The sequence below is a fragment of the Sinohyriopsis cumingii genome, chromosome 12, assembly GCF_028554795.1.
Source record: "Sinohyriopsis cumingii isolate HCF-2022 chromosome 12, ASM2855479v2, whole genome shotgun sequence".
Taxonomy (NCBI): Eukaryota; Metazoa; Mollusca; class Bivalvia; order Unionida; family Unionidae; genus Sinohyriopsis; species Sinohyriopsis cumingii.
Window position 1 is genome coordinate 116,365,575 of NC_142972.1, and position 25,018 is coordinate 116,390,592.

At 39.5% G+C, this 25,018-nt stretch overlaps 1 protein-coding gene across 1 annotated transcript in view; it reads right to left on the minus strand.

Moving 5' to 3' along the window:
- The window catches only part of LOC149787303 (uncharacterized), a 107,782-nt gene that overhangs the window by 50,744 nt on the left and 32,020 nt on the right, over positions 1 to 25,018 (minus strand). Inside the window, exons 5-6 of the mRNA XM_089977840.1 lie at positions 20,433 to 20,657; positions 10,752 to 10,960 (exon numbers count right to left, since the gene is read on the minus strand). Coding sequence (XP_089833966.1) covers positions 10,752 to 10,960; positions 20,433 to 20,657 — 434 coding nt within the window. The remainder of the gene's footprint in view (positions 1 to 10,751; positions 10,961 to 20,432; positions 20,658 to 25,018) is intronic.

The following is a 25,018-nucleotide window of genomic DNA, read 5'->3' on the forward strand; positions in this document are numbered from 1 at the left end:
ACTCAAACTCCACACGCCTATTTACTCATCGATTTGAAACCTACGACCCCCGATGATTTGCGATTTCGTACCCACTTGTTTCACCACTGGTGCCAAGACGGAAGGCCTGTCCTGAACACGTCTCCGTCCTCCACTTAATTCACTCCACAAAAAAATCTATAAAAACCTCAGACCCTTTTCGTCTGTCTCACACACATTTTGAACATGACGTCCTTTCAGTCGCATCTTCCCGTCAAATTGATTCTTGCCTTGTATGGCATCAGTCGAGAAAAAAATCCACAAATACGAGCTCGTGTCTTAGAAGCTAGTCTCAAAAGAAGTCTTACGATGGTTCACGGTGACGGCACGTCAATTACTTCAAGGAATCATTCAGATTCCTCATCAAACCAGACTCTTTTTTGATCGAAACAAAGTCGCTTTGACCCAACTGGCCGATCCCCGCATCGATACTCAAACCAAAAAACAAATCATTTTGAAACCTGGAGGGAGCGGTACTCTAGGAGGGTTCATCATTAGCTCTCTGTTAAGATGGGATCCTAATGCCCCCAAACTTCTCCCCAAGAAAAAGGTCCAACGAAGCCCGAAGAAGAAGAAAAAGACCAGGTCCCCAAGGAGAACTTCTCCAGTGGCGGGACCCTCCTCTTACCAGACACCACCCCGGAAAAAGAAAAGAAGCCCCCAGAAAAAGAAACAGAAAAAAGTCCCCAGAAAAAGAAAAGTCCACAAAAGAAAACTAGTCGCAAGAGAGGCACTTCGGCCAGGACGCAACCTTACACTCGCAAACCACGACCTGCCACGGCGGTGACCGCGTCTCTGGCAGCCTCACGTTCATCCACTTCTCCGTTGATGACACCAAGAACTGAAGAGTACTTGGAGACGTTGATCACACCAAGAACTTTTCCGTTGATGACCCCAAGAACTTCCCCAGTGGCAGGACCCTCTAATTTAGTGGCAGTGGCTGCGGCTCACAAAGTACCTTCTCCCAAAATCAAAGTCCAAGAAAGATCGGGCATGTTACAAAGTTTACTGGATTTGTCCAAGCAAGAACTGGCTCGATTGAGTCCGTTGCGTACCCCTGCACGACGTGTCATGCCTGTCCTCAAATTGATACGACGTAAAGACAATGAGTGCCGACGCGTTCCAGTATAAAAAGGTGTGTGACCAAGTAGGGTATCATTGTTTTTGGTGCTGAAGACTCAAAGATGTCACCCTCCAGAAAACATCCCTCTTCTAAACAACCCCAAGGAATGAAAAGGAAAGGACTGCCTCCTCGTTTAGTCAAACATGGGGACATGTTATCTGTCCTGTCCAAAGCTTCTCCACCTCTACGAAAAAACTCATGCAATCAGCCTCCAAAGAGGTCATCGATACCGTGTGCGAATGCTGTTTGAACGTCTTGAAAGGCACGATCCCTTTGTCCAAACACCAGAAACAATGCTTAGGCCAACATCGTCACGTTCTTCGCCAAATGGTTCAAAAGAAAATTCCCATTCGTCAAAAGAAGAAGATGATGGTCCAGCGTGGAGGTATTTTACCCCTCTTGTTAGGCCCCTTACTGAAAGGAGTCTTGGGAACTATGTTGGGAGGACTGGTGGGAGCAAGATAAGAAGGCCCTCTGAAGTCCCAAGATCTCAGAATCGACCCCTGACAACCCCATGGAAGGACGAAAACTAGCTTTAGTGCCTTACAAACGATGGATGAAATACCATCGTTGGCAAGAACAACGCACCCCGCATTTACCTCCCAATACCCATTTGAGCGAGATGTCCCAGTTACAACACGAATTGCAGTCCTTGATGGATCGCCAAGATTTGTCCGAAACAGAAAAATCGCAAAAGTACGGTCAACTCTTGCAACGACTGCAACTCTTTCACCAGAAAACTTTAGACGAAACAGCTCTACCCACTCTGAAAGATTTTAAGACCTTGATGAAAAGTCCAGCACCATCACCAGTACCAGTACCAGTACCAGTGACCAAGACAGAAAAAGGAGAAGGAGAAGAAGAAGGGTTTCAAACTCCACCAGAAAAAGTACGCAAGTTAACAACACCACCTACCTCCAGAATTGGATGATTAAAAAGATGATGACCACCCCTGCTTCATCACAAGAGAAAAAGAAAGTGAAGACAGAAGTGAAGACAGAAGTGAAACAAGAACCGATATCCCCTGTTCACACATCTTCCTCCTCCTCCTCGACACCTATTGCCGGTCGCACACGCAAAGCATTGCAATCCAAGAAAATACCCCAAGAGAAAAAGAGTAGCATCCTTCAAGAGTGGGTGTCTTATTAACACACAAACAAACACAAAAAATGGAAAAAGTTTTAGCCAGCATTTACTACGATCCCTCCCATCCTGCAGGTTACGCAGGAGTTCAAAAATTGTATCGTGCTGCCAAACGCGACTGAAAAGTCTCCGTTTACCTCAAGTGCAACGATGGTTACAAGAACAAGCTACCTACACTTTACACAAACCCATTCGACGCAAGTTTTCCAGAAGTCGCACCCGAGTGGAAGGCATCGATCATCAATGGCAAGCCGATTTAGCCGATGTCTCTCATTTGTCCAGCTACAATCGCGGCTACAAATATTTGTTTTGTGTCATCGACGTCTTTTCCAAATTTGCCTGGGTCGTGCCCTTGACTTCCAAATCGAGAAGCGAGTTAGTGCGAGCCCTGCAACGGGTGTTGAAACAAAGCGGTCGTCACCCTCTTCGATGGCAAACGGACAAAGGTACCGAATTTCTGAACGAATCTTTCCAAAAAGAATTAAAGAAACGTGACATTCATTTTTTTACCACCGAGAATCCAGAAACCAAAGCCAGCATCGTGGAACGTTTTCAACGCACTTTGAAAGAACGCATGTGGAAATATTTTACGCATCACCACACTCTGAAGTACATCGACATCTTACCGCACCTGGTGCAAGCGTACAACCAATCTTACCATCGAAGCATCGGACGTGCCCCGCAAGAAGTGACTCCCGAGAACGAAGTGCTGGTGTTTGAGCGCCTGTTTGGTACGTCCCCGACGAGGGCTGTCCCCAAGAAAAGTGGAGAGTTGACCGTAGGAGATTGGGTGCGCATTGGCAAAACCAAACGCACTTTCGACAAAGGTTACTTACCTAACTGGACGACCGAATTGTTTCGTGTCACTGGACGAGTGCATGGCCGTCATCCTGCCGTCTATAAATTGGAAGACATGAACGGAGAAGTGCTCAAAGGAACGTTTTATCTGCCCGAGTTACAACGTGTCACCAGAAAAGAAGACGACGTGTACGACATCGAAAGCATTCTCGAACGCAGAACCCGTAAAGTGGGCAAACGACGTGTCAAAGAAGTCAAAGTACGTTGGAAAGGATATCCACCCAGTTTTGATTCTTGGATCGACGCTTCGCAAGTCATCGACTATAAAAAGAAGTGACCATCATGCCCTTTCACACAGACGCAGCTACGTCGACCACTCCTTCACCCAGTTCTTCTGTGCAAGATTTACAAAAACAACCCTTGTGGGTGTGGTGTGGAGAACGTGTGCCTAAAACGCAAATCGTCTTTTTCTGCCAAATCTTTGTGGTTATTTGTGTCATCGGGGCAGCCATCGCCAATTTGAGTTTGCAACAAGGAGACAAACAATTGTGGACCATTTTATTGAGCAGTTGCATCGGTTACCTGCTTCCTAATCCCTCCCTGAAATTCACCTCGAACGGGAACCACGGGAACCTTGTGTCCAGTGCCAGTGCCAGTCACCACTCCAACCACAACAACAACAACCCCATTTTAGGCGGAGACACTCCTCTGACGTCCAGTAACCACTCGGACAGCCACAGAACTCTGGAATTATGAGTCACCAAAACCAATTTTACTTAACCTTACCCAGTGACAGTTCCATGGAGGTGTTTCCCCACAACACGTTGTGCTGTTACACGGCCAAATTACCTCAGGCCATCCCATTAGAGCACGAAGCCCATTGGGAAGTGGCTTTGGTAGAAATGATTTACCCAACACAAATCAAAAACATCACTGAAACTCAAAACGCTTTTGACGTCCAAATTATGGACCCAACGGTGCAGCAAAACATGACGGACACTCCTCAACATAGATCATTTCTTGCGAAGGACCCAATACCCCGCAGCAGCAGTGACACTTCTCCTCCTTTTTACGTTTATCACTTTAAAATTAACTCAGGCCATTATTTTAGTGGTCAACATCTGGTGGAGGCCATCGCTGACAAATTCTATGCAACATTTGACAAAATTCTGACCGGACTAAAAAAACGTGTCACCATTGAGTACCACAAACTGTTTCATCGTCTACTCATCAAATTTGAAAGTGAGGAAAAAAGTATACGTATTAAATTTTGCCCTGAATTGTATGACATTTTGGGTGGAGACCTCAATTTGGTCACGGATAAAAATACCAAAAAGATAGAGAAAGCAGAGATTGACAATAACGGGCATTTTGCAAGGTATTTTCGTTTCCCGGTAGAACTGAACCAGGGACTGAATTTGATGTTTGTGTACTCCGATGTGGTGGAGTACAACGTGGTGGAACACACCTCCGTGCCGTTACTGCGTGTCATTCCTTTCAAAGTAAATTCTGCCACGAACACTGACGAGGAAGGTGGAAACACTTACCACGTCCACAGCGAATTTGTACATCCTCACTATTTGCCTGTCAGCAAGTCGTATTTGGACACGGTCAACATTGCTATAAAAGGAGATCTGGGACAAAATATTCCATTCACCAAAGGAAAAGTCACGGTGAAACTCCATTTTCGAAAACGGTTCTCTAGCGACTCGTAAGTCATGTATCCAGTGTACCGAGGGGTTGCTCGACAGCGAGGACAAGGTTTAGGAGATATGTTGAAATCGGCCTTTCGTTCGGTGGCTCCGGTGTTGAAACCGATGGTGACACGCGGATTGCACGCCTTGAAAGATGCTGCACTGACACAAGGCAAAAAGTTCTCCAAAATGTCATCATCGACAAACAAAACCCCAAAGAAGCCTTCATGAGGGCAGGCAAAAATGTCTTGCTACAAACGGGTAAAGACCTTTTGGGCCGACGAGACACACCTATAAATGCCCTGCACGCTACCGAATCAGGCATTCAGCAAGGACAAGGCAGAAAGAGACGACGAAGAAAACACCCTTTCACCAGACTTCACACGTCTAAAGCTAGAAAGACCAAGAAAAGAAGAACCGTTCGAGACTTAGACCTTTTCGATTATTGAGACACAGCAACAAAAAAGTGATGCACCGAGAGTCACGCGCCTGTTCCAAGTCGGAACTGGATCTGTTTGCCATGCCCCCCACCATGATGACGATGCAAGAATCCCAATGGGTGGAATTTCACCCCGTCTCCTCATTGACAGATTCCGCTCCCATCGAGTTTGAAATCAAGGGACAGCCCGAAGATTACATCGAACTGAATAGCAGTCACTTGTACTTGAAAGTCAAAGTTCTAGATAAGGATGATGGTGCAGTAGAAGACACTGAGAATATAGCTCCCGTCAACAATTTCATGCATTCCTTGTTCAGCTCAGTGGACTTGTACTTGAATAACAAACCGGTTAGTAGCAGCATGGATACTTACCCTTATCGTGCCTACCTGGAAAATCTCTTGACGTACGGAATAGATGCCAAGAATACTCATCTCAATGCTTGTGTGCTATGGGAACCTGACGAAGCGGGCAAGTTCGACAAAATAGATGGAAGCAATGACGGCTTTGAGGAAAGACAAAAAAATCTTAAATAAGAACAGTTTAGAACTGATGGATCGTTTGCATTTGGACATGTGGTTGCAAGAGAAATATTTGCTGAACGGGGTCAATGTCCGCTTGAGACTGAATCGCAGCAGTGCCGCTTTCCATTTGTTGGCTGATACTACTGCTGGCAATCCCAAGAGCAAAATCGAGGACGTCAAACTCTACGTACGACGCGTGGAAGTGTTACCCAAAGTGGGAAACGACATCAGTAACACTTTGAGCAGAACGACCGCCAAATATCCCATACGACGCGTGGAAGGGAAAACCTTCACCATTCCCACTGGACATCATTCCATGATCGAAGATCATCTGTTTCAAGGACAGTTACCCAAACGTTTAATCCTTGGTATGGTCCTGAATTCAGCCTTCAACGGAGCCTTCGCTGAAAATCCTTTCCACTTTCAACACTTCGACGTGAAGAAAATCGAAGTCAGTCGCGATGGCAAGACCTTGTGTACCCAACCTTTTCGAACCGGACTTTGATCCCACGAAGTTGAATTACTTGAGATCGTACTTGTCCCTGTACCAAGCCACCGGGCAGTTAGGGACCAACACTAGTCACGGCATTACGTACGAAGATTACGCAGGAGGCTATGCTTTGTGGGCTTTTGATTTCACTCCAGACCAAGGCAGCGACGAGGGACATTTCCACCCTATAAAATCTGGCCAGATTCGTGTGGAACTTCAGTTTGCAAAAGCACTGGACAAGACAGTGAACGCCATCCTGTATGCAGAATTCGATAATACGATAGAAATCAACAGTTTGAGAGAAGTCATTCTAGACTATTAGAAGCTATGGAAGACTGTTATCCCTCTTTACCTAGTGGAGAAACTATAGACATGGAATGTGAGGTGACCGGGGAAGAAGAATCTCAAGACAAAGACGAAGAAGTTATCATGATGAAGTCAAGATGGCCAGAACAAGAAGCCCATTTAGTCTCCTGTTTTGCCAAACACTTGGTGGAAAAAATGACGGAATTGATCAAGAAAGATTGCTATGGATGTCAAAACGATCATCCCAGTCAAATTCAACACGATAAATGCCTGATGCTGAGTCAAGAAGAAAAATTGGACGAGTATCTGGACGAAGCTTGGAGTCTCATCTCGGACGAAGTCGTGTTGCATCAGTGGTATAAAGACTTGCGTGAACATTCTTGTCCACCATTAACCACTCAAGAGATCGATCGTATCGAAGCTCTCCTGAATCAAAGTGAGGAGACGAAACGAAGAAACGGTTATTTGTCAGACATTTTCAAGCAAAAGTCAGGATTGAATTGATGACTTATTATTACCTGTCAAGAAGAAAAATACCACACAAAACATGGATACTTGGGAACTTTATTACCTTTTGAACCACAGTTCGTACACGGCTTCTTGGAATCCTGTCGTCTGTGCTGAAGATGAACTCCCTCATCGCAAACCTCAAGACCATCTAGCTTACGTGATCAACACGGACGACAGTCATCTCCCAGGAACCCACTGGGTAGCCGTCTACTATCCTCAAGAAGGATGTGTGGAATATTTTGATTCGTACGGATTGCCCCCTTTGGAAGACGATATCATTGACTTTATGAGAAGAAATGCTCAGACCACCCGATTCAATAATGTGAAATTACAAGGCACAGATTCCTTGGTGTGTGGACAATATTGTGTGTATTTTCTGCATCATCGCAGCCTGGGCTATTCCTTAGAACATTTAGTGACTCATTTTGATCCTCGTTCTTCTTCTAGAAACGATGTGAAAGTAGATCGATGGTTTTGTGACCATTATGCTTCTCTTTTGTCTCAAGCTAGGAAATGTAGTGTCCAATAATGGCCTAATGATTTCCAACAGTGGAAATCACAATTTCATTCACAACGTTGTCAGCCCTGTTTAAAGTAGAGTGTGAATTGAAAAAAAATGTTTGTCATTTGAAAAAAATGTTTGATGTTATATTGTTGAATTATTGTTAAAAATGTTAGAGTTGTTTGTTAGTGTTAAGTGATTTTGAATAAAAAATGTTGTGTTTTGAAAAAAATGCCTTTGTCTTTTGTTTGGCAATAAGAATGTTGATTCATGCTCTTTGACTTCTTACTATCCCTCTCATGACACTCATTGAACGTTAATGCTCGAAAACCGTAGAGGGATGTTTTCTTTCACGTCTGCGCTTTGACTTTAAGAACCGGGGTAGTTTCCAGTCTAACCATCCATTGTCGACTCATCCTCCTACGAAGATGTGCTCCAAACTAGCTAAGCTAAACGAAGCCTACGTGAATTTGCATAGGGTCAGACACAGTCTGATACCGAAGCCAGAAGAGATAGAGAATGTGAGAATGTTAAAAGTCACTGAAGACCTGATAGAAGAGCTCTTCAGAGAAGAAGTGAACAGGGAGAAAGAAGAATGGACAAAGAAGTACAGACTTCAGAGACAGCAGCAACAGCAACAACAACAACAACAACAGCAGCAGCAGCAACCTGAACCTGACAGAGGCTTTGTCGATTATCGTATCGACACCAAAGAGTTCTTCTTCTCTTTCCGAAGAAGCAGACCTATCGTCAGAAAGTCTATCCTCAGAGGACGTTGCATTCTTAGAAACTAAAAGATTGCCATAGCAAACAAAAAAACAGCCCTTTTCAGGGCTACCCAATACTCTAGAAAAGAAATAACAATCGATTTGCCAATGTGTGTAGGTAGAGTAGTGTGAATATAAACACTGACTCTTTTGTGATGTGAGTGTATGTGTTTGTGTATAGGATTGTGTGTTTGTAAGTGCTCAAGTACGTTTGTGTGGATAGTAGATTAAGATCATGTTTTTGGCTGTTTGAGGTGTGGGGAGAGTAGATTTGGGGTTTGATTGGATTGCTTTGCGTATGTGAATAGTATATTATTTGTTCAATAAATTTTTTTAGAATAGTGATGGGCAGTATAAAAAAGTGAGTGAGTGTTTCTTTTTGGTCCGCGCGTTGTTTGGTCATGATCTAGGTAAGATCAATTTTGTTTTAAGGAATGTTTTCCATCACGTCCGCGCTTTCAGTATAAATTGAAACTCGCTGGGCAGTCTAGCTACCCTGTTCGTTCGTTAACAAGACAATGAATACCAGAATAAGCAAACTTCTTGAACTCCAGATACATCTGGAATATGTCAGGCGCCTTTTAAATGAACTGGCCGCGGAGGCCATAGTAGAAGAGGAAAGAATAAAGAAGGAAGAGGAGGAGAGAAGACAGAGGGAAGAGGAGGAAAAGAAAATAGGAGAGAGGATGGCTTACAAGATACCAGAGACAGAGGATTGGGGTGCTGAAGCCAATCATCCTCCCTCTGCGCATTCAAGAGAAAAGGTAAAAGGAGACTGGGGAAGAAGATGTGTGTGTGGTGCCAGGCCTGGAAGGTGCTATCATTAACCAGGTGTCACTGGAGTTCAAAAAACAAACAGCCCTTTTCAGGGCTACCCAATACTCTAGAAAAGAAAGAACAATCGATTTGCCAATGTGTGTATGTAGAGTAGTGTGAATATAAACACTGACTCTTTTTCATAGTGTGAGTGTATAAGTTAATGTATATGATTGTGTGTTAATAAGGGCTAGCATAGGTTAGTGTGAATAGTAGATTAGGGTTTCATTTTAATGCTTTGCGTGTGTAAGTAGCATATTAGGGGTTTGTTTATTGATGCTTCACGTATGTGGATAGTAGATCATATGAAATGAGAAAAGTAGGGGATGTTTTCCTTCACGTCCGCGCGTTTTAAGTGATAATCTAGGTAATATCAATTTTGGTTTAGGGGATGTTTTCCTTCACGTCCGCGCTTTCACTATAAGAACCCTCAAAGTTTGATGTTGGAACCATTCTAAGGAATAACTGAGGCAAAATGACTCAAGTATCAGTTTTATTTAATCTATTGAGAGACATCTATTTTTGGATAATGGATGTAGAATATGTTGTAGGAAGAATATAAGAGGAATGGAGGCATGGAGATATGAAAGACTTGGTAACCAGTCAAGTTCAAGGCCTAAAGACAGCAAGAGATATCATAGCAGGGATGATAGAAGAAGAAGTCAATAAGTCAAGAGGCTTCATTAACCCACCTTACTTCAGAGTGGGAAGTTTGAAGGAAGCACTGGATCATGTCATCCAAGTCCGGTGCTTCCTAGAAAAGATATTGTACTGGACAGAGTGCAGGAATGTAAAATGGGGGTTGGACAAGATGAAGAAAGGAGAAGATCTGATGAGAAAAGTAATGGAGGAAGAAGTAGAGAAGATTAAAAAGAGATGGAGGGAAGAAAGAAAAGATGAGGAAAACAAAAAGAAAAAGGAAGAGTTTGAGAGGCTTAACAACAATTGGATGAAAATACAGAGGAAGTTTAGAGAGTTGGGCCATCCTGACTGGTTACCGGAGTCAGATATAAAGAAGAAGAAGAAAGGATTATTAGAAAAGATAAGGGGATGGATGAAGAAGTGGAGGAAATAAAAGAAGAAGAAGAAACCCAAAGGCCCTTTTCAGGGCCACTCATAGGTCTCGGAAAGGGAATGACTTTCCATTGCCTGCCCCTTTTTTTAAAAAAATTATTAAAAAAAAATAAAATCCCATGTTCTATTCCCCTTTTCCCTAAAGTAGTTTTTCTTTCTCCCATGTTCAATTCCCTTTGTCCCTAAACAAGCCCAAACTCTATTCTCCATGTTCAATTCCCCTTGTCCCTAGACAAGCCCAAACTCTATTCTCCATGTTCAATTCCCCTTGTCCCTAGACAAGCCCAAACTCTATTCCCCATGTTCAATTCCCATTGTCCCTAGAGTGGCCCAGCAATTTCCCCATGTTAAATTTACATAGTCCCTAGAGTGGCCCAGGGGGGGTCTGTAATGCTAATTTCCATTGTCCCTAGGGTGGCCCCCTTCACTACATACATACATACATACATACATACATACATACATACATACGTACATACATACATACATGCATGCATGCATTCATGCATACAGACATACATATGTTTGTCGATGTTATTATTTGTTTACCCAAAGTCTCGTTGACACATGATATATGCTCAGGTTTTGCGCTTATGTATTCTATACTGTTGTATCCGGTTGCTACGTATAGGATTCTGTTTGCATCGTCAATTATAGCTGCAATGGGATTTCGTCCTTCCGGAATATCACACATTATGTCAGCAGTTTCATCTTTCTTCAGCACTGTCATACTTTGTTGAAATATCATAAACATATTTCTGAAACGATTTTGATTAATACTCAATAGATGTCACCTGATAAGTCAGAAATACATTTATATAATGAGCGTGTGTATGTGTGTGTGTGGTTTGGATTTTTAACGTAGCTTTTCAGTCATATCACTACGATGTCTGCAGTGTGGCAGTTTATAGTGATGTCTGGCACTGGGGCATCATGCCGCAGACATACAACATGATGTCCCACCCAGTCACATTATCCTGATACCAGACCGACAAGTCCTAATATTAACCTTTCAATGCTGAGCGCTTTGCGAGTCAGCTGTAAGTACCATTTTTATAAGTCCTTAGTATGATTGGGCCGGGATTTGAACCCGCGATCTCCTGCATCTGAGAAGGACGATCTAACGACAGCGCCACAAGAGCGGTTCAAGAATAAAAATAAAAATGGGTTTAATACAATAGAAAGAATTTCGAAATATATATATTAATAACGCGTACACATTTCGCGTCTTCAAAAAGAAAGTGAATGTATAATATTGATAAACTACAAATGTGTTTGGATGCCCACCACTGTGCCTGAAATAGTTCTTTGCGATACACGTAACCACAGTGTAAAGTATTTACAGACAGACAACGGACGGACAAAATAAAACTATGTCGCCTATAAGGATACAATAACAAAACAAACGAAGAACCTACGTGATCTTGAAAAGGTTACAAGCAAACAAAAACGCTTCTTCTAAATCCGTTGGCGTCATGTACGAACAATAGAGTTGAAAGTTTAATTATTTTTAATAATAATTAAAAAAGTGTGGTTAGATTCATTGTTTGACATTGACTACATATGTGGCAGTAGCATATATATATTTTAGCTTGGATAGATGAAAACGATCGTCCTAAGTAAAAATGTTAGATCAAATGTCATATAATATGTTGTGTATTCACAACTGGATCAATGTACTGTACTATCATATAGTGTGTATATACAACTGGATCAATGTAATATCATATAGTGTGTATACACGACTGGATCAATGTACTATCATATAGTGTGTATACATAACTGGATCAATATGCTATCATATAGTGTGTATACACAACTGGACCTATGTACTATCATATAGTGTGCATACACAACTAGATCAATGTACTATCATATATCGTGTATACACAACTAGATCAATGTACTATCATATAGTGTGTATACACAACTGGATCAATGTACCATCATATAGTGTACATAAACAATAAGGATTTGCACAGACTTGTGGCAAATATTACTTAACACACCCGTAGATTAGAATTGTTTCTGTTTTCAAGCAAATAACAAAAATCTTTATCAGGTTGAGAATAATTTTACAACATATTTGGTTCAAATCTGTTTGCCGCTCTGGTGGCCTAGTGGTTAGAGCGTCCGCCTCAGATGCAGGAGGTCGTGAGTTCGAGCCCCGGTAGAGTCATACCAAAGACTTATAAAATGGTATTAACAGCAGCCTCGCTAGGCGCTCAGCATTAAAATGTTAGTGTAAAGAATGGTCCGCCTGATGTCAGGATAGTGTGACTGGGTGGGACATCTTGATACATGTGAGCGGCATGATGTCCGAGTGCTAGACGTGACTGTAAACTGCGACACAGCAGACGTAGGAGCGATATGACTCAAAAAAGCTACCTTAAATATCCAAATCACACACACATTACTGTGCAGTTTTATATTACTACTACTACAACTACTCCTCCTCCTACTACTACTACTAATAATGTAAATAATATACTTTACTTATTCTCGATAGACTGTTGATAAAATTGCTTATCTTACACAGGGTCGAGATGAATTTAAATGTACAGCAGTCATGATGAGTAAAAAAACACATTAACTTCACAAATATTACAGATTAAATGCAGTAACATACAACAACCTTGAAAATAAACCCCAAACCTGAAAACTGATTTGGTCAACTCTTGTATATCTTAATAATTCAAATAACGGTACAATAACACAAAACCAGACGTTGCATTTAGACTGTCCAGTTCAATTCATTTTGCCAGACTATCGCGATCTCTGTATCTATGAATGTAGTCCTTTGTTGTGGCATTGAATAAATATGTGTCAAAATTGTTCAAAATATTGGTGGAAGCTATTTTTCATCGTAATAAATTTAAAATCACTGAATAATTTCGTCATTTATGATCTAAAGGTTTCCCAAAAGTACAATAACATAAGAATTCTAGGTTCTTACTTTAGAAATACAGTACTCAAATATTTTCCTATGGTACACTAATAAATATGGTATCCATGTATGTAAAACTATATATTATTTAATGTTTTCTCGAATATTTTCCTATGGTACACTAATGAATATGGTATCCATGTATGTAAAACTATATATTATTTAATGTTTAACTCGAATATTTTGACGTAATTTTGGTTACATCGCACGCTTGAAAAAACACATAGATTAGGTTTGAAGGGTACTTGACATTTTCAAAGAGAATAATCTTACAGTACAGCCGTCCAAGGCTATGGCAGGGGTTAAACAATTTGAATTTATAGGACACCTTGTTCAGTGGTGGTGAATTAACACGCGAAAAGAAAACTACAAAATCAATTTCACTATTGTAAATACCAAATATCAAACTCCAAGTTAAAGCTGTTATGGGTATGCTCAGTTGAAGATGAATTACATCCTGTATAGTAGGGTACGAAGCTTATTTACAACCTGTCTAGAAGAGGACAGAATTTACAATTATATGTGAATAGTACGGTTTGTGGGAACTAGTTCATTGACACTAAACAGGATCCATTTGTTGTCTGGAATTGGGAGGAAAATCGATACTCATAGTGAAGCATGTTGCCTAGTCCAAGTTTCCTCTGATCCTTGTCACCCTATTTTTGATATTTAGATATTTATGTTGGGGTTTAAAGCCAGAGTCCATTCCCTATCGATGGGGTAGCCGTTTACTAGCCGGCCCTGCAAACTTGAACGAACTTTCATCAAGATATACCTGCAAGAAATTGATAGGAATCGACAGTGTTTTTTAAAAGTACCCAATGTCTACGAGCTTCCAGAACATGATGACGCGACCCCCTGTTTACTTTTTAGAAGACGATAAAGCCTTTATTCGGGAGAATTATTCTTAGTAGAAGTTGGGCTGTTACACTGGAAGTTGTATGTTGTGATGTTTGGAGTTATTTCAAATTACTTCGATTAGAGTTTTTTCAAATTACTTTGATTTAAAAGGATTAATTCTGTTATTTTTTTGTGTGAAAAATACGTGTGTTTATGTGAAATTGTTGAATAAGGACAGCTTTTATAAAAATTTATTTAGCTATCAAAAACCGTAGAGTTAATTGTTGTTTTTGTTTAAATTAAAATACAAGATCGAATTGGAGTTGAGGAAGCTAGAGCTTCAGAAAGATAGCGACGAAAAACAAATGCAAATGCAGTTGCAATTGGAAAAAGAAAAAGAACAAATGAATTGGAGAAAGACAAAGAACAAATGTTATTACAAAAATAACAAATAAAGTTGCAATTTGAGAGAGAGATAAAGAAAAACAAATGCAAATGCAGTTAGATAAGTAAGAAAGAGAGAGAAAAAAGACAAATTCAAATGGAAGAAAGAGAGAAAGAGAGGGAACACCAATGTAAAATGAAGGAAATGGAACTGGCAAGTGAACAACACATTCATACTTCAAAGCCAAATTTATGTTTTGATCTTGCAAATAATAGTATGTTAGTGCCCCCTTTCAAAGAAAAAGAAATAGACAAATACTTCACTCGTTTTGAAAACGTTGCTGAAAATTTGAAATGGCCAAGGGAGCATTGGACTCAGTTACTTCAATGTGTACTCACTGGTAAGGCTAGTGATATTTACAATTCGCTGTCAGTTCACCAAAGTGGTAAATATAATTTGGTTCAAGAATGCATTCTAATGGATTATGAGTTAGTCCCTGAAACTTATCGGCAAAACTTAAGAAACTTTAGAACAAAGCTATACAAACTCTTGTCGAATTTGCCATGTAGATGCTGCTTAGCCAAGAAAGTTGAACGACATCATGAAAGTCTCAAGCAACTTGTATTACTTGAAGATTTCAAAAACTGTGTCCATAGTGACATTAGGGTCTTATCTTGACCAGCATCAGATTGAAACCTTGGAAAATGCAACTCGTGCTGCTGATGAGTATTCTTTAACTCATAATGTTCCTTTTGTAAATAAGACTTCTACTCAACAGTTTTCTGGCAGGAAAATATTTCAGCCTAATGCATGCCCGCCTAAAACTCAAACTGGCACAACTTCTAAAAATCAAACTTCATAGAAGCTTGAGTTAAAATCCTTGTCTCTTCCTACGTGTGCCTATTGCAAGAAAAATGTACACGTTATTTCTGATTGCTACAAATTGAAAAATAGGCATCAGAATCAAGACAGACCTATTTTAGATGCTCTTATGGCTAAGAGGTCAAGGTCGCGGTCATGTCTTGAAAACAATACATTTGTTGGGTCCAATAAACTCCAGTCTGATTTTATAATGGCGAATTATGAACCATTCATATCAAAGGGTTCTATATCACTCTTGAGTGATTCGGCCAATCCTATCCCTATTAAGATTTTAAGGGACACAGGAGCTTCTCAGAGTCTTTAATTGTCAGCTAGTTTGCCTTTCTCTGTCAAGTATTCTTCTAATGAAAGTGTTCTTATTCAGGGAGTAGAGCGCGGTTTTGTTAATGTTCCTCTCCATTGTGGAAATTTGTCAACATACATAGTCTCAGGACTCGTGACAGTCGGAACAGTCTCTGTGTTACCTGTTGAGGACATTTATGAACGTCAATCCAATTGAAAAAGAATTCCCTGATTTCTTCCTAGCTTGGGCAGTTACCAGAGCTATGGAAAAGAAAACTGTTGAGAATAATGTAAATAAGGAAAGTATTAGTTTTGTTGTTGTTGTTGTTATTGTTGTGGGGCTATACACGGCGGCCACTATTAATGGTGGAGGAAGAACCGGGAAAAACCCGGAAAGAACGACCGACCCACGAGAAGCTACTGGCAAGCTTTTTCACATACCCGCATTGGCTGAATCCGAGACTCGAACCGCCGCAGACAGAGGTGAGATTGAAATTATCTGTAACGGACGGCGCTTTAGACCACTCGGCCACTCGGGGCCCCACGTATTCCTTTAGCTTACACATGTATTCGTCAGGTTCTTGATTGGGTCACTTTCACTCCTTGTTTTGATTAATCAGAAGGCATTGCTCACATGATCCTCTTTTAACGACTCATTCTCTTTATTCTAATCGGGGTGATAAACGACAATCACTTTTCGAACAGGAGAAAGATCCCGAGATCTCCTGCTTGTTTCAAACGGCCATTAGTGAAACTGAATCTACAGAAGTTCGTAAATTGGAGACCTCCCGAGGTACCTGATGATCACGAATGGTCAGTGAACTATCAAATTGTAGTTCCATAACATTACAGACAGAAAATACTTAGTCTGGCCCATGAAACCCCATTGACTGGTCATTTAGGGATCAATAAAGGTTATCACATGATCTTAACTCACTTCTTTTGGCCAAAAAATCATAAGTGATGTTGGTAAATTCTGTACATCTTGTCATACCTTTCAAATGGTAAGAAAATCGAATCAGAAGATTCCGAAGGCTCATCTACAACCTATTCCTGGCTTTGACGAACCATTTATACAACTATTGTAGATTGTGTTGGTCCGTTACCTAAGATCAAGTTAGGTAACCAATACCTGTTGACCTGTATATGTGTGACAACAACGTATCCAGAGGCAATTCCCGTCAGGAATATAAAATCTAAAACAATAGTAAAAGCTTTGATAAAGTTTTTGTTACTCAATTTGGCCTTCTCAAGTCTGAACAGTCTGATCGAGGCTCAAATTTCATGTCTAGAATTTTGCAGCAAGTTATGTACGACTTAGGCATTCAACAATTCAAATATTCTGCCTATCACCCTGAGAGCCGTGGGGCATGAGAAAGATGTCATCCACTTTTGAAAAATTATGATTCGATCATATTGTTTTGTTATCGGTAAAGATTGGGATGAAGACATTCATTTAATATTGTTTGCTGTTAGAGAATCAGTTCAAGAATCTTTAGGTATCAGTCCCTTTAAACTGGTTTTTGGACACACTGTGCCTGGACTATTGAAGTTATTGAATGAGAAACTTCTTTCTAATAAAATTCCGAAATTAGTCTTCTTCATTATGATCTAATTTTAAGTATAAGTTGTCAAAGGTTTGTGTGGTACACTCAACTCGGTGAAAAATGAAGTCAAGATATGATAAAAACGCAAAGGAAAGGAGTTTTTAGCCTGGTGATGGTCCTGACTTTCTTGTCAATACCACAAAACCTTATTCAGGCCAAGTATTATTGTCTCTTCACAGTTGACAGGAAAGGATGTTGTTGTTGTTGTTGGGTTTAACGCCATTTTTCAGCACACGATAGGCTATACATGGCGGCCAGTATTAATGGTGGAGGAAGAACTCGGGAAAACCCCGGAAAGAACTACCGACCCTCGAGAAGCTACTGGCAAGCTTTCTCACATATCCACATTGGCCGAATCCGAGACTCGAACCTACGCAGACAGAGGTGTTATGGCAGTGATCCGTAACGGAGAGCGCATTAGACCACTCGGCCACTCGGGACAGGAAAGGAAATAATCTAAATTACATCATAAATACTCCTGGGAGGCGTAAACAAAAACAATTCTGTTACATAAACATGCTAAAAGAGTATATTGAAAGAGATACCACCCAGGTTACACATGCAATTAATTTAGTTGTACCTGTCCCACTCAGTGTAGATTAAAGTGAAGGAATATAATCGGATTCTACCGATATTGGAGAGACAAATCTTCGGAAGTCAGAAATTATTAAATATTTGGACCAGAAACATTCACATTTGCAAGAGCAAGAAAGAAATGAACTTAAACATTTATTATTTGAATATGATCACTTATTTCCAGATGCTCCTACATGGACAAATATAATTTTCCATGACGGTGAAATTGTAAATTTTAAACCTGTCAAACAAAACTTGTACAGGATGAACCCTCTCAAACAAGAATACTTGAAAAAAGAAATTTAATATTTGCTAGATAATGATTTTATGGAACCCAGTGAAAGTGACATGAGTTTTCCATGCATACTTGTTCAAAAACCGGATAAAACTTTCCGTATGTGTACTGATTATAGGAAGGTGAATAGTGTGATAAAAACAGATTGATTCCCATTACCAAGAATCGATGACTGTATTGATAAGATCGAGAATACCAGGTATGTCACCAAATTTGACCTTCTGAAAGGATTTTAGCGAATTCCACTAACGGAAAGAGGAATGAAAATTTCGGCATTTGTGACTCCAGATGAACTTTACCAATATAAAGTAATGCCGTTTGGGATGAAAGAATCGCCGAGTACATTTCAACGTCTCATGAATATAATTACCTCTGGTCTAGACAGTTGTGATTCTTACATCGATATGTCATTATCTACAACGACAACTGAAAAGAACATTTCGGAAATTCTTTTATAGACTCGCAGATGCATGCTTGACAATTAATTTATCTAAAAGTGAGTTCTGCCTTTTTAGTGTAACTTTTCTAGGACACAATGTGGGAATTGGACATGTTGAACCTATATATGCTAAGGTTAAGGCTATCTATGAATTTCCCGTGCCTGTTAATAAAAAGCAACTGATGCGATGTTTAGGTATGGCCTGATACTATCAAAAACTTTGTTCTAAATTTTCTATAATTGCTGAACCCCTGACCAATTTATTCAGTAAGAAAAATAAGTTCCTTTAGACTAATAAAAGTCAGGAAGCTTTCACAAGTTGAAAGACATACTTAAAAGCGCGCCAGTTCTTACAGCTCCAAATTTCAGCCAATCTTTTAAACTGTCTGTTGATGTAAGTGATGTTGGGGTTGGAGCAGTTTTAATTCAAGAAGATGAAAATGGTATTGATCATCCAGTGTGCTAATTTCTTAGAAATTAAATAAGCACCAAAAAAAAAATGATTCAAGACTCGAGAAGGAATGTTTGGCTTTGATATTGGCATTACATCATTTTGAAGTTTATCTAAGTTCAGCTCCTTCTTTGAATATTGTATTTAGTGACCAAAACCCTCATACTTTCATTGGCAGGATAAAAAAAAACAAAGACTATTAAGGTTGAGTTAGTTGTTACAGGAATATAATCTTGACCTCAGACACATCAAGGAAATATATAATTTAATAGCAGACGAACTTTCCCGTGTATAACAATGTATTATTTCCTGTACACTGTGTGTAATTTATTCGAGTTCTTTTAAATCTCATGTATTGTTTGTATGTTAGAAAAGGAAAGCTTTATGTATACATCTTTCTTTTTCTTTATGGAGAGAGTGTTATGTATATTTGATTTAATTATAATATCTGGTTTAATATATATTTTGTTCAATTTAATTGTCTGTCAGTTTTATATATATATATACTTCATTACATGATATTGTAATATAAATTTGTTCACTAGAGATGATACTTTTTTTCAGAAAATAGTTTTGCCTTGACTGTTCGTTTTATAATCACCAGGTGTTGATCTAAATCCTGACCCTGTTTCAAAATTTGTAGCAACCACGTAAACAAATTCTTTTCTAATTTTAAAATGATTGGTTGTTGTAAAGGTCATGATGGGACTTCGAGTTTAAGATATAAACTATTATTTTTTATTTGTTAGAGTAAAATGATTGGTTTTCGTTAGGGCCACACTGGATGAACGTGATCTTTAACAATTACCTAATTTCTACGAACTTCCAGAACATGATCACGTGATCCCTTGTTTACGTTTTAGAAGACGATATAACCTTTGTTTTGGAGAATTATTATCTGTAGAAGTTGGGCGGTTACACTGAAAGTTGTATGTTGCGCTATTTAGTCTTATTTCAAATTACTTGGATTGAAAAGGATTAACTCTGTTATTTTTCTGGAAAATACATGTGTTCATGTGAAATTGTTGAATAAGGACAGCTTTTATACAAATTTATTCAGCTATCAAAAACTGGAGTTATAATTCTTGTTTCTACAAGGAACTGTAAACTTCAACACCAGATGTTACAGCATACTATATTGTCTCCCGCGTTGGATTCTTCGTCGGGATTCGAACTTAAAATCAGTAAAACATTTTTTATTAGGACTACTAAAAAAATTCTTGGATTTAATTTTACAAACCGTAGGTTCATATTTTTGCATTTTTTACAGAATTTTCCCATGGAAATAAATTATTGTATTTTTGCAAAGCTTGTTGTATTCACTCTTTCTTGTGTTACTGTTTTCTCGAGCCTATAAACGTGATATAAGAAGATAGATAGATATAATTACATACATACATACATACATACATACATACATACATACATACATACATACATACATACATACATACATGCATACATATACATACAAGGATGGAAAGATAGATAGATAGATAGATAGATAGATAGAAATGTAACCTTACCCGTAAGAATCGAAAGCGTAGGCGTTAGGAATGGCCAATTTCCTTTCGTAGTGTATTCTTGTTTCGTTTCCATCCAAGGATACTGACCTAACAGTCAGATTGTTTTTGTCATAGGAAACCCAATAAAGACGGTTGTCATAAAGCTGTATTAGCCTCACGGGTGTGTCAAAAATGGTGATTTTTTCAGTTTGTGAACTTTTCACAGATTTACGGTACAGAGCTTGGCTTGAAAAAATAGAAAGCGAGAAAAATGTCATTCTTAAAAGCTACAATTTTCATTCATCTAGGTCAAAACCATAGTCTTTGAAATACCTTGAGCTTTTAGATAACACAATTAAGATTAAAAATCGTTAAAAATTCTTTCAAAAATGGATTTCATTTTAGGAAAATGATGGGTCTCTTTTGGTCCTTTCTTCTTCAGGTCGCTATGAATTGAACATACCGTCTCATCAACTATCTGTCAGAGAATGTCAACATCATCATTGCTATTCACCCAATAATGACTAAGCACAATTTAGCATACTGATATTTCTCTACATGTGTAAACATTTACAGATTTATCGCAATTTGTTAATCATAAACTGGATTTCAAATTCAAGTTAATGCAAGCCTTCAGCTACTTAGTACATAGGTACTTGTCCCGTAGTTGTCTTTCATCGGAACCTAGTGAGGAAAGTTGGCAACATAGACAATTTAACATTAACATTGGAATTCATAAAACATTGTAATTTGCAAGGTTTTTCTCGCTAAAATCAAAGCCATGCTCATAGCCACAGTCAAAGCTGAAAGCCACAGTCAAAGATCAAAGCCACGCTCCAAGCCACAGGCACAGCTGAAAGCCACAGGCAAAGCTGAAAGCCATTCAAAGGTGAAAGCCACAGTCAAAGCTGAAAGCCACAGTCAAAGCTCAAAGCCACAGTTAAAGATCAAATGACAAGATGCGTATATATTTCGAAGGCAAAACTAGGATATCAATGTTGGTATATAAATTTAACTATTCAAACGGTTGAATTGTATACCAATTCAGTGGTAAGAAAAGCCCTTCATGACAATCAAAGACATAATTGCACTTTATAAGCAACACATGTTACATACTGCATACACGAAAAGGACAAAATAGAGTGACCCATGGCAAAGATCAATTAAAACCGTCCAGATGAATGAGGAAACCATCTTTTACGTGCCATACCTGAGGAGGGGAGTACAACCCTGTTTGGAAATGCAATTTAGGCTTGTGAATCGAACAAACGGTTACCTGGCAACGGGAACCAAACTAAGAACGTATCAATAAACTAGAAAAGAACCATAGTCGAAAATAATATTTGCCTTTTTGACTCGAAATTCTGTTTGATTTAAAACAAATTAACGACAATTCAGAATGGGGTAGGAAAACAAACACAGTAAAAACCTTTCAACCTTAGATTATATTGGGGATGGACTCATTGGGCCGCTAAACCTTTCAACCTTAGATTATATTGGGGATGGACTCATTGAGCCGCTAAACCTTTCAACCTTAGATTATATTGGGGATGGACTCATTGGGCCGCTAAACCTTTCAACCTTAGATTATATTGGGGATGGACTCATTGGGCCGCTAAACCTTTCAACCTTAGATTATATTGGGGATGAACTCATTGGGCCGCTAAACCTTTTAACCTTAGATTATATTGGGGATGGACTCATTGGGCCGCTAAATTATCAACGCTGGAGGCCTAAACGTGACAGCACATATAAAAAGGGCAAAAGGTTAAGAACTAATTAAATTACAATATATATCTCAATATATTTATACGTTTTACATGATGTTTTATACGTTTTGCATGATGTTTTATATGTTTTGCATTATGTTTTCTACGTTTTGCATGATGTTTTGTCTCACGAGAAGAGCTATATGCTGCAACCACTTTGCACATCGACTATATAATAATAATAATAATAATAATAATAATGAGGACTTTGTATAGCGCATAATCTTTAGAAGCTCTAAGCGCTTTGCAACATAGACAAAACTTTTAACATAAACAACAAAAATAATGATATGATTACAAAAAAACAAACACCATGAAATTAAAAAACATAAAAAAACATGCTGAAAATATTTAAGATAGGAAACATTATTAGGTCGTTAAGTTTGTTTTTGCAGTCTAATTAAGTGAGTTTTAAGAGCACTCTTGAATGTGATCACCGTGTCCTTCTATGTTCAGTGGGTAATTCATTCCATGTCGCTGGGCCCTGGTATGCAGAAGAACGTTATCCATATGACTTCGTTTTTCTAGTGGGAATAATGAGTATAATATTGTCAGAAGAAAATTATAAGTTTTTGCTGGAGTGTACGCACGGGTGAGGTCAGATAGGTATGTTGAAGCGTAGTACAGAGAACACATTTTATGTTTCATTCTGGATCGACTGGATAGCAGTGTAGGGTACAGAGCAGGGGGAGGTGTGCTCTGACCGTGGTACTCTAATTATGATCCGAACAGCTTTGTTTTTAACTTTTTGAAGTTTCTGAGTTGATATTGAGATGAACCAGACAGAACTGAGTTACAATAGTCAAGTATTGAAAATACTAACGAACACACGCGTGTTTTAGTGGCATCAACTGAAATATATTTGCGAATGGAGCTGATGCGTCTCAGCTCAAGATATGCAGTCTTGCATATGTTCATGACATGTTGGTGCTATGCGAGAGTACTGTCGTGAGTAATACCTAGATTTCTTACTGACTGTGTGAATTTATTGCTGGTGTTGCTGATATTTATTGTTTGAGGTAAAGGATGTGAATGAGAAAGTCTTTGTGTTGTGATCAGAATGGCCTCAGTTTAATCATCATTCATATGCAGCTTGTTACATGTTATTCATGATTTCACATCAGAAATGCACCTCTCTACACCTTGGATGGTAGCAGAAACTTTAGTTGTGTGACTAGATTTGTATATTTGGGTGTGGTCAGCGTACAATTAGTGAGTTGTTGTTGTTGTTGTTGTTGAGTTTAACGCCTTTTTTCAGCACAGGATAGGCTATGTATGGCGGCCAGTATTAATGGTGGAGGAAGAACCTGGGAAAACCCCGGGAAGAACCACCGACCCTCGAGAAGCTACTGGCAAGCTTTTTCACATACCCACATTGGTCGAATCCTAGACTCGAACCCACGCAGACAGAGGTGAGATGGCAGTGATCCGTAACGGAGAACGCTTTAGACCACTTGGCCACTCGGGGACCCACAATTAGTGAGACACTGGATGATAATGTATGACACTTGGGAGCGGCTGAGTGTATAGAATGAAAAGAACAGGTCCAAGAACAGACCCCTATGGAACATCACAACATAAATGAACTGGGCTGGAGTGTATTCCATTTGCAGACACAATTTGTGTCCTGTTGACCATGTAGGACTTGAACCACAGTAAGGCTGTATCGTGAATGCCAAATACATGCTGGAGACGATGAAGTAATATATCATGGTCTATTGTGTCAAATGCTGCAGTAAAGCGGGTGAGGACTATAATCTTTTCGCTATCCAAAGCAACGAGAATGTCTTTAACTACTTTTAGAAGAGTAGTTTCAGTACTGTGGCAAGGGCGATATGCAGATTGTACATTGCTAAAAGACTGTTTGAATTCAGATGAGATACAAGCTGGGATTGAACAACCTAAGATTTTGTTATATAAATGGGGGATTAGAAACTGGACGGTAGTTCTTTAAATCGTTATGGTCGAGTGTTGGTTTCTTCAGCAGAGGCTTTACAACGGCAGTTTTGAAAAATGATGGGAATTCTCCGCATGTGAGAGAGGTATTAATAACATCAGTTAGTGAAGGCAATACTGGATCTAAGCATTCAAGCAGCAGTGATGTTGGAATTGGATCAAGTTCACATGACTTTTGTGCACTCTTCATCAGGATTATACGTACTAAATACATATAGACAGGTTTAAATGCTGCTAATTGTTGCCGCTTAAATTCTATATCCCAACTGTGTGGCGACGACGAGTCAATTAAAATTGTTTTGTTAAGAAGCTTATTTCTAATGGTCTGTACTTTGTCACGGAAGAAATTTGCAAACAGGTCCGGAAGGTCGACTGGACCTGTACCTCTGTGCCTCTATATCACATGTTCCCAAAGTGGTCGGTACCGCACCACCCCCACCCCCCTCCCGGGGGCAGTGGGATTTCCGAGTGTTGGTGCTAATGCTCAATAGTGCTTGTTACTTGGTAATGTAGGGGGCACTGAGGATAACCAAGGGTGGCGGTGGCCCGAAAAAGTTTGGGAACCATTGCTTTAAATGAATCACGAATTATATTACAATATGATACAATGCTATCACATTATGCCACTATTTCATATCTGGCAACGTATACAACAAGATGATTTTGACATAGTTCATGATCTTCATCACATCTGCACATCTGTATAGTACAATCCTGGCAACACTGCACTGAAACGAAGGTACATGCGTACATTATAAAATCGATCACGGTTTCGCGGTTTGAAGGCAGAGATATCCCTTTTGGTATAATGTTTCCATCTTTCATGTGCCAGCTACAGCCTGGAGTACTTGGTCACTCAGCACCATCTTGGGGCCCTGACTG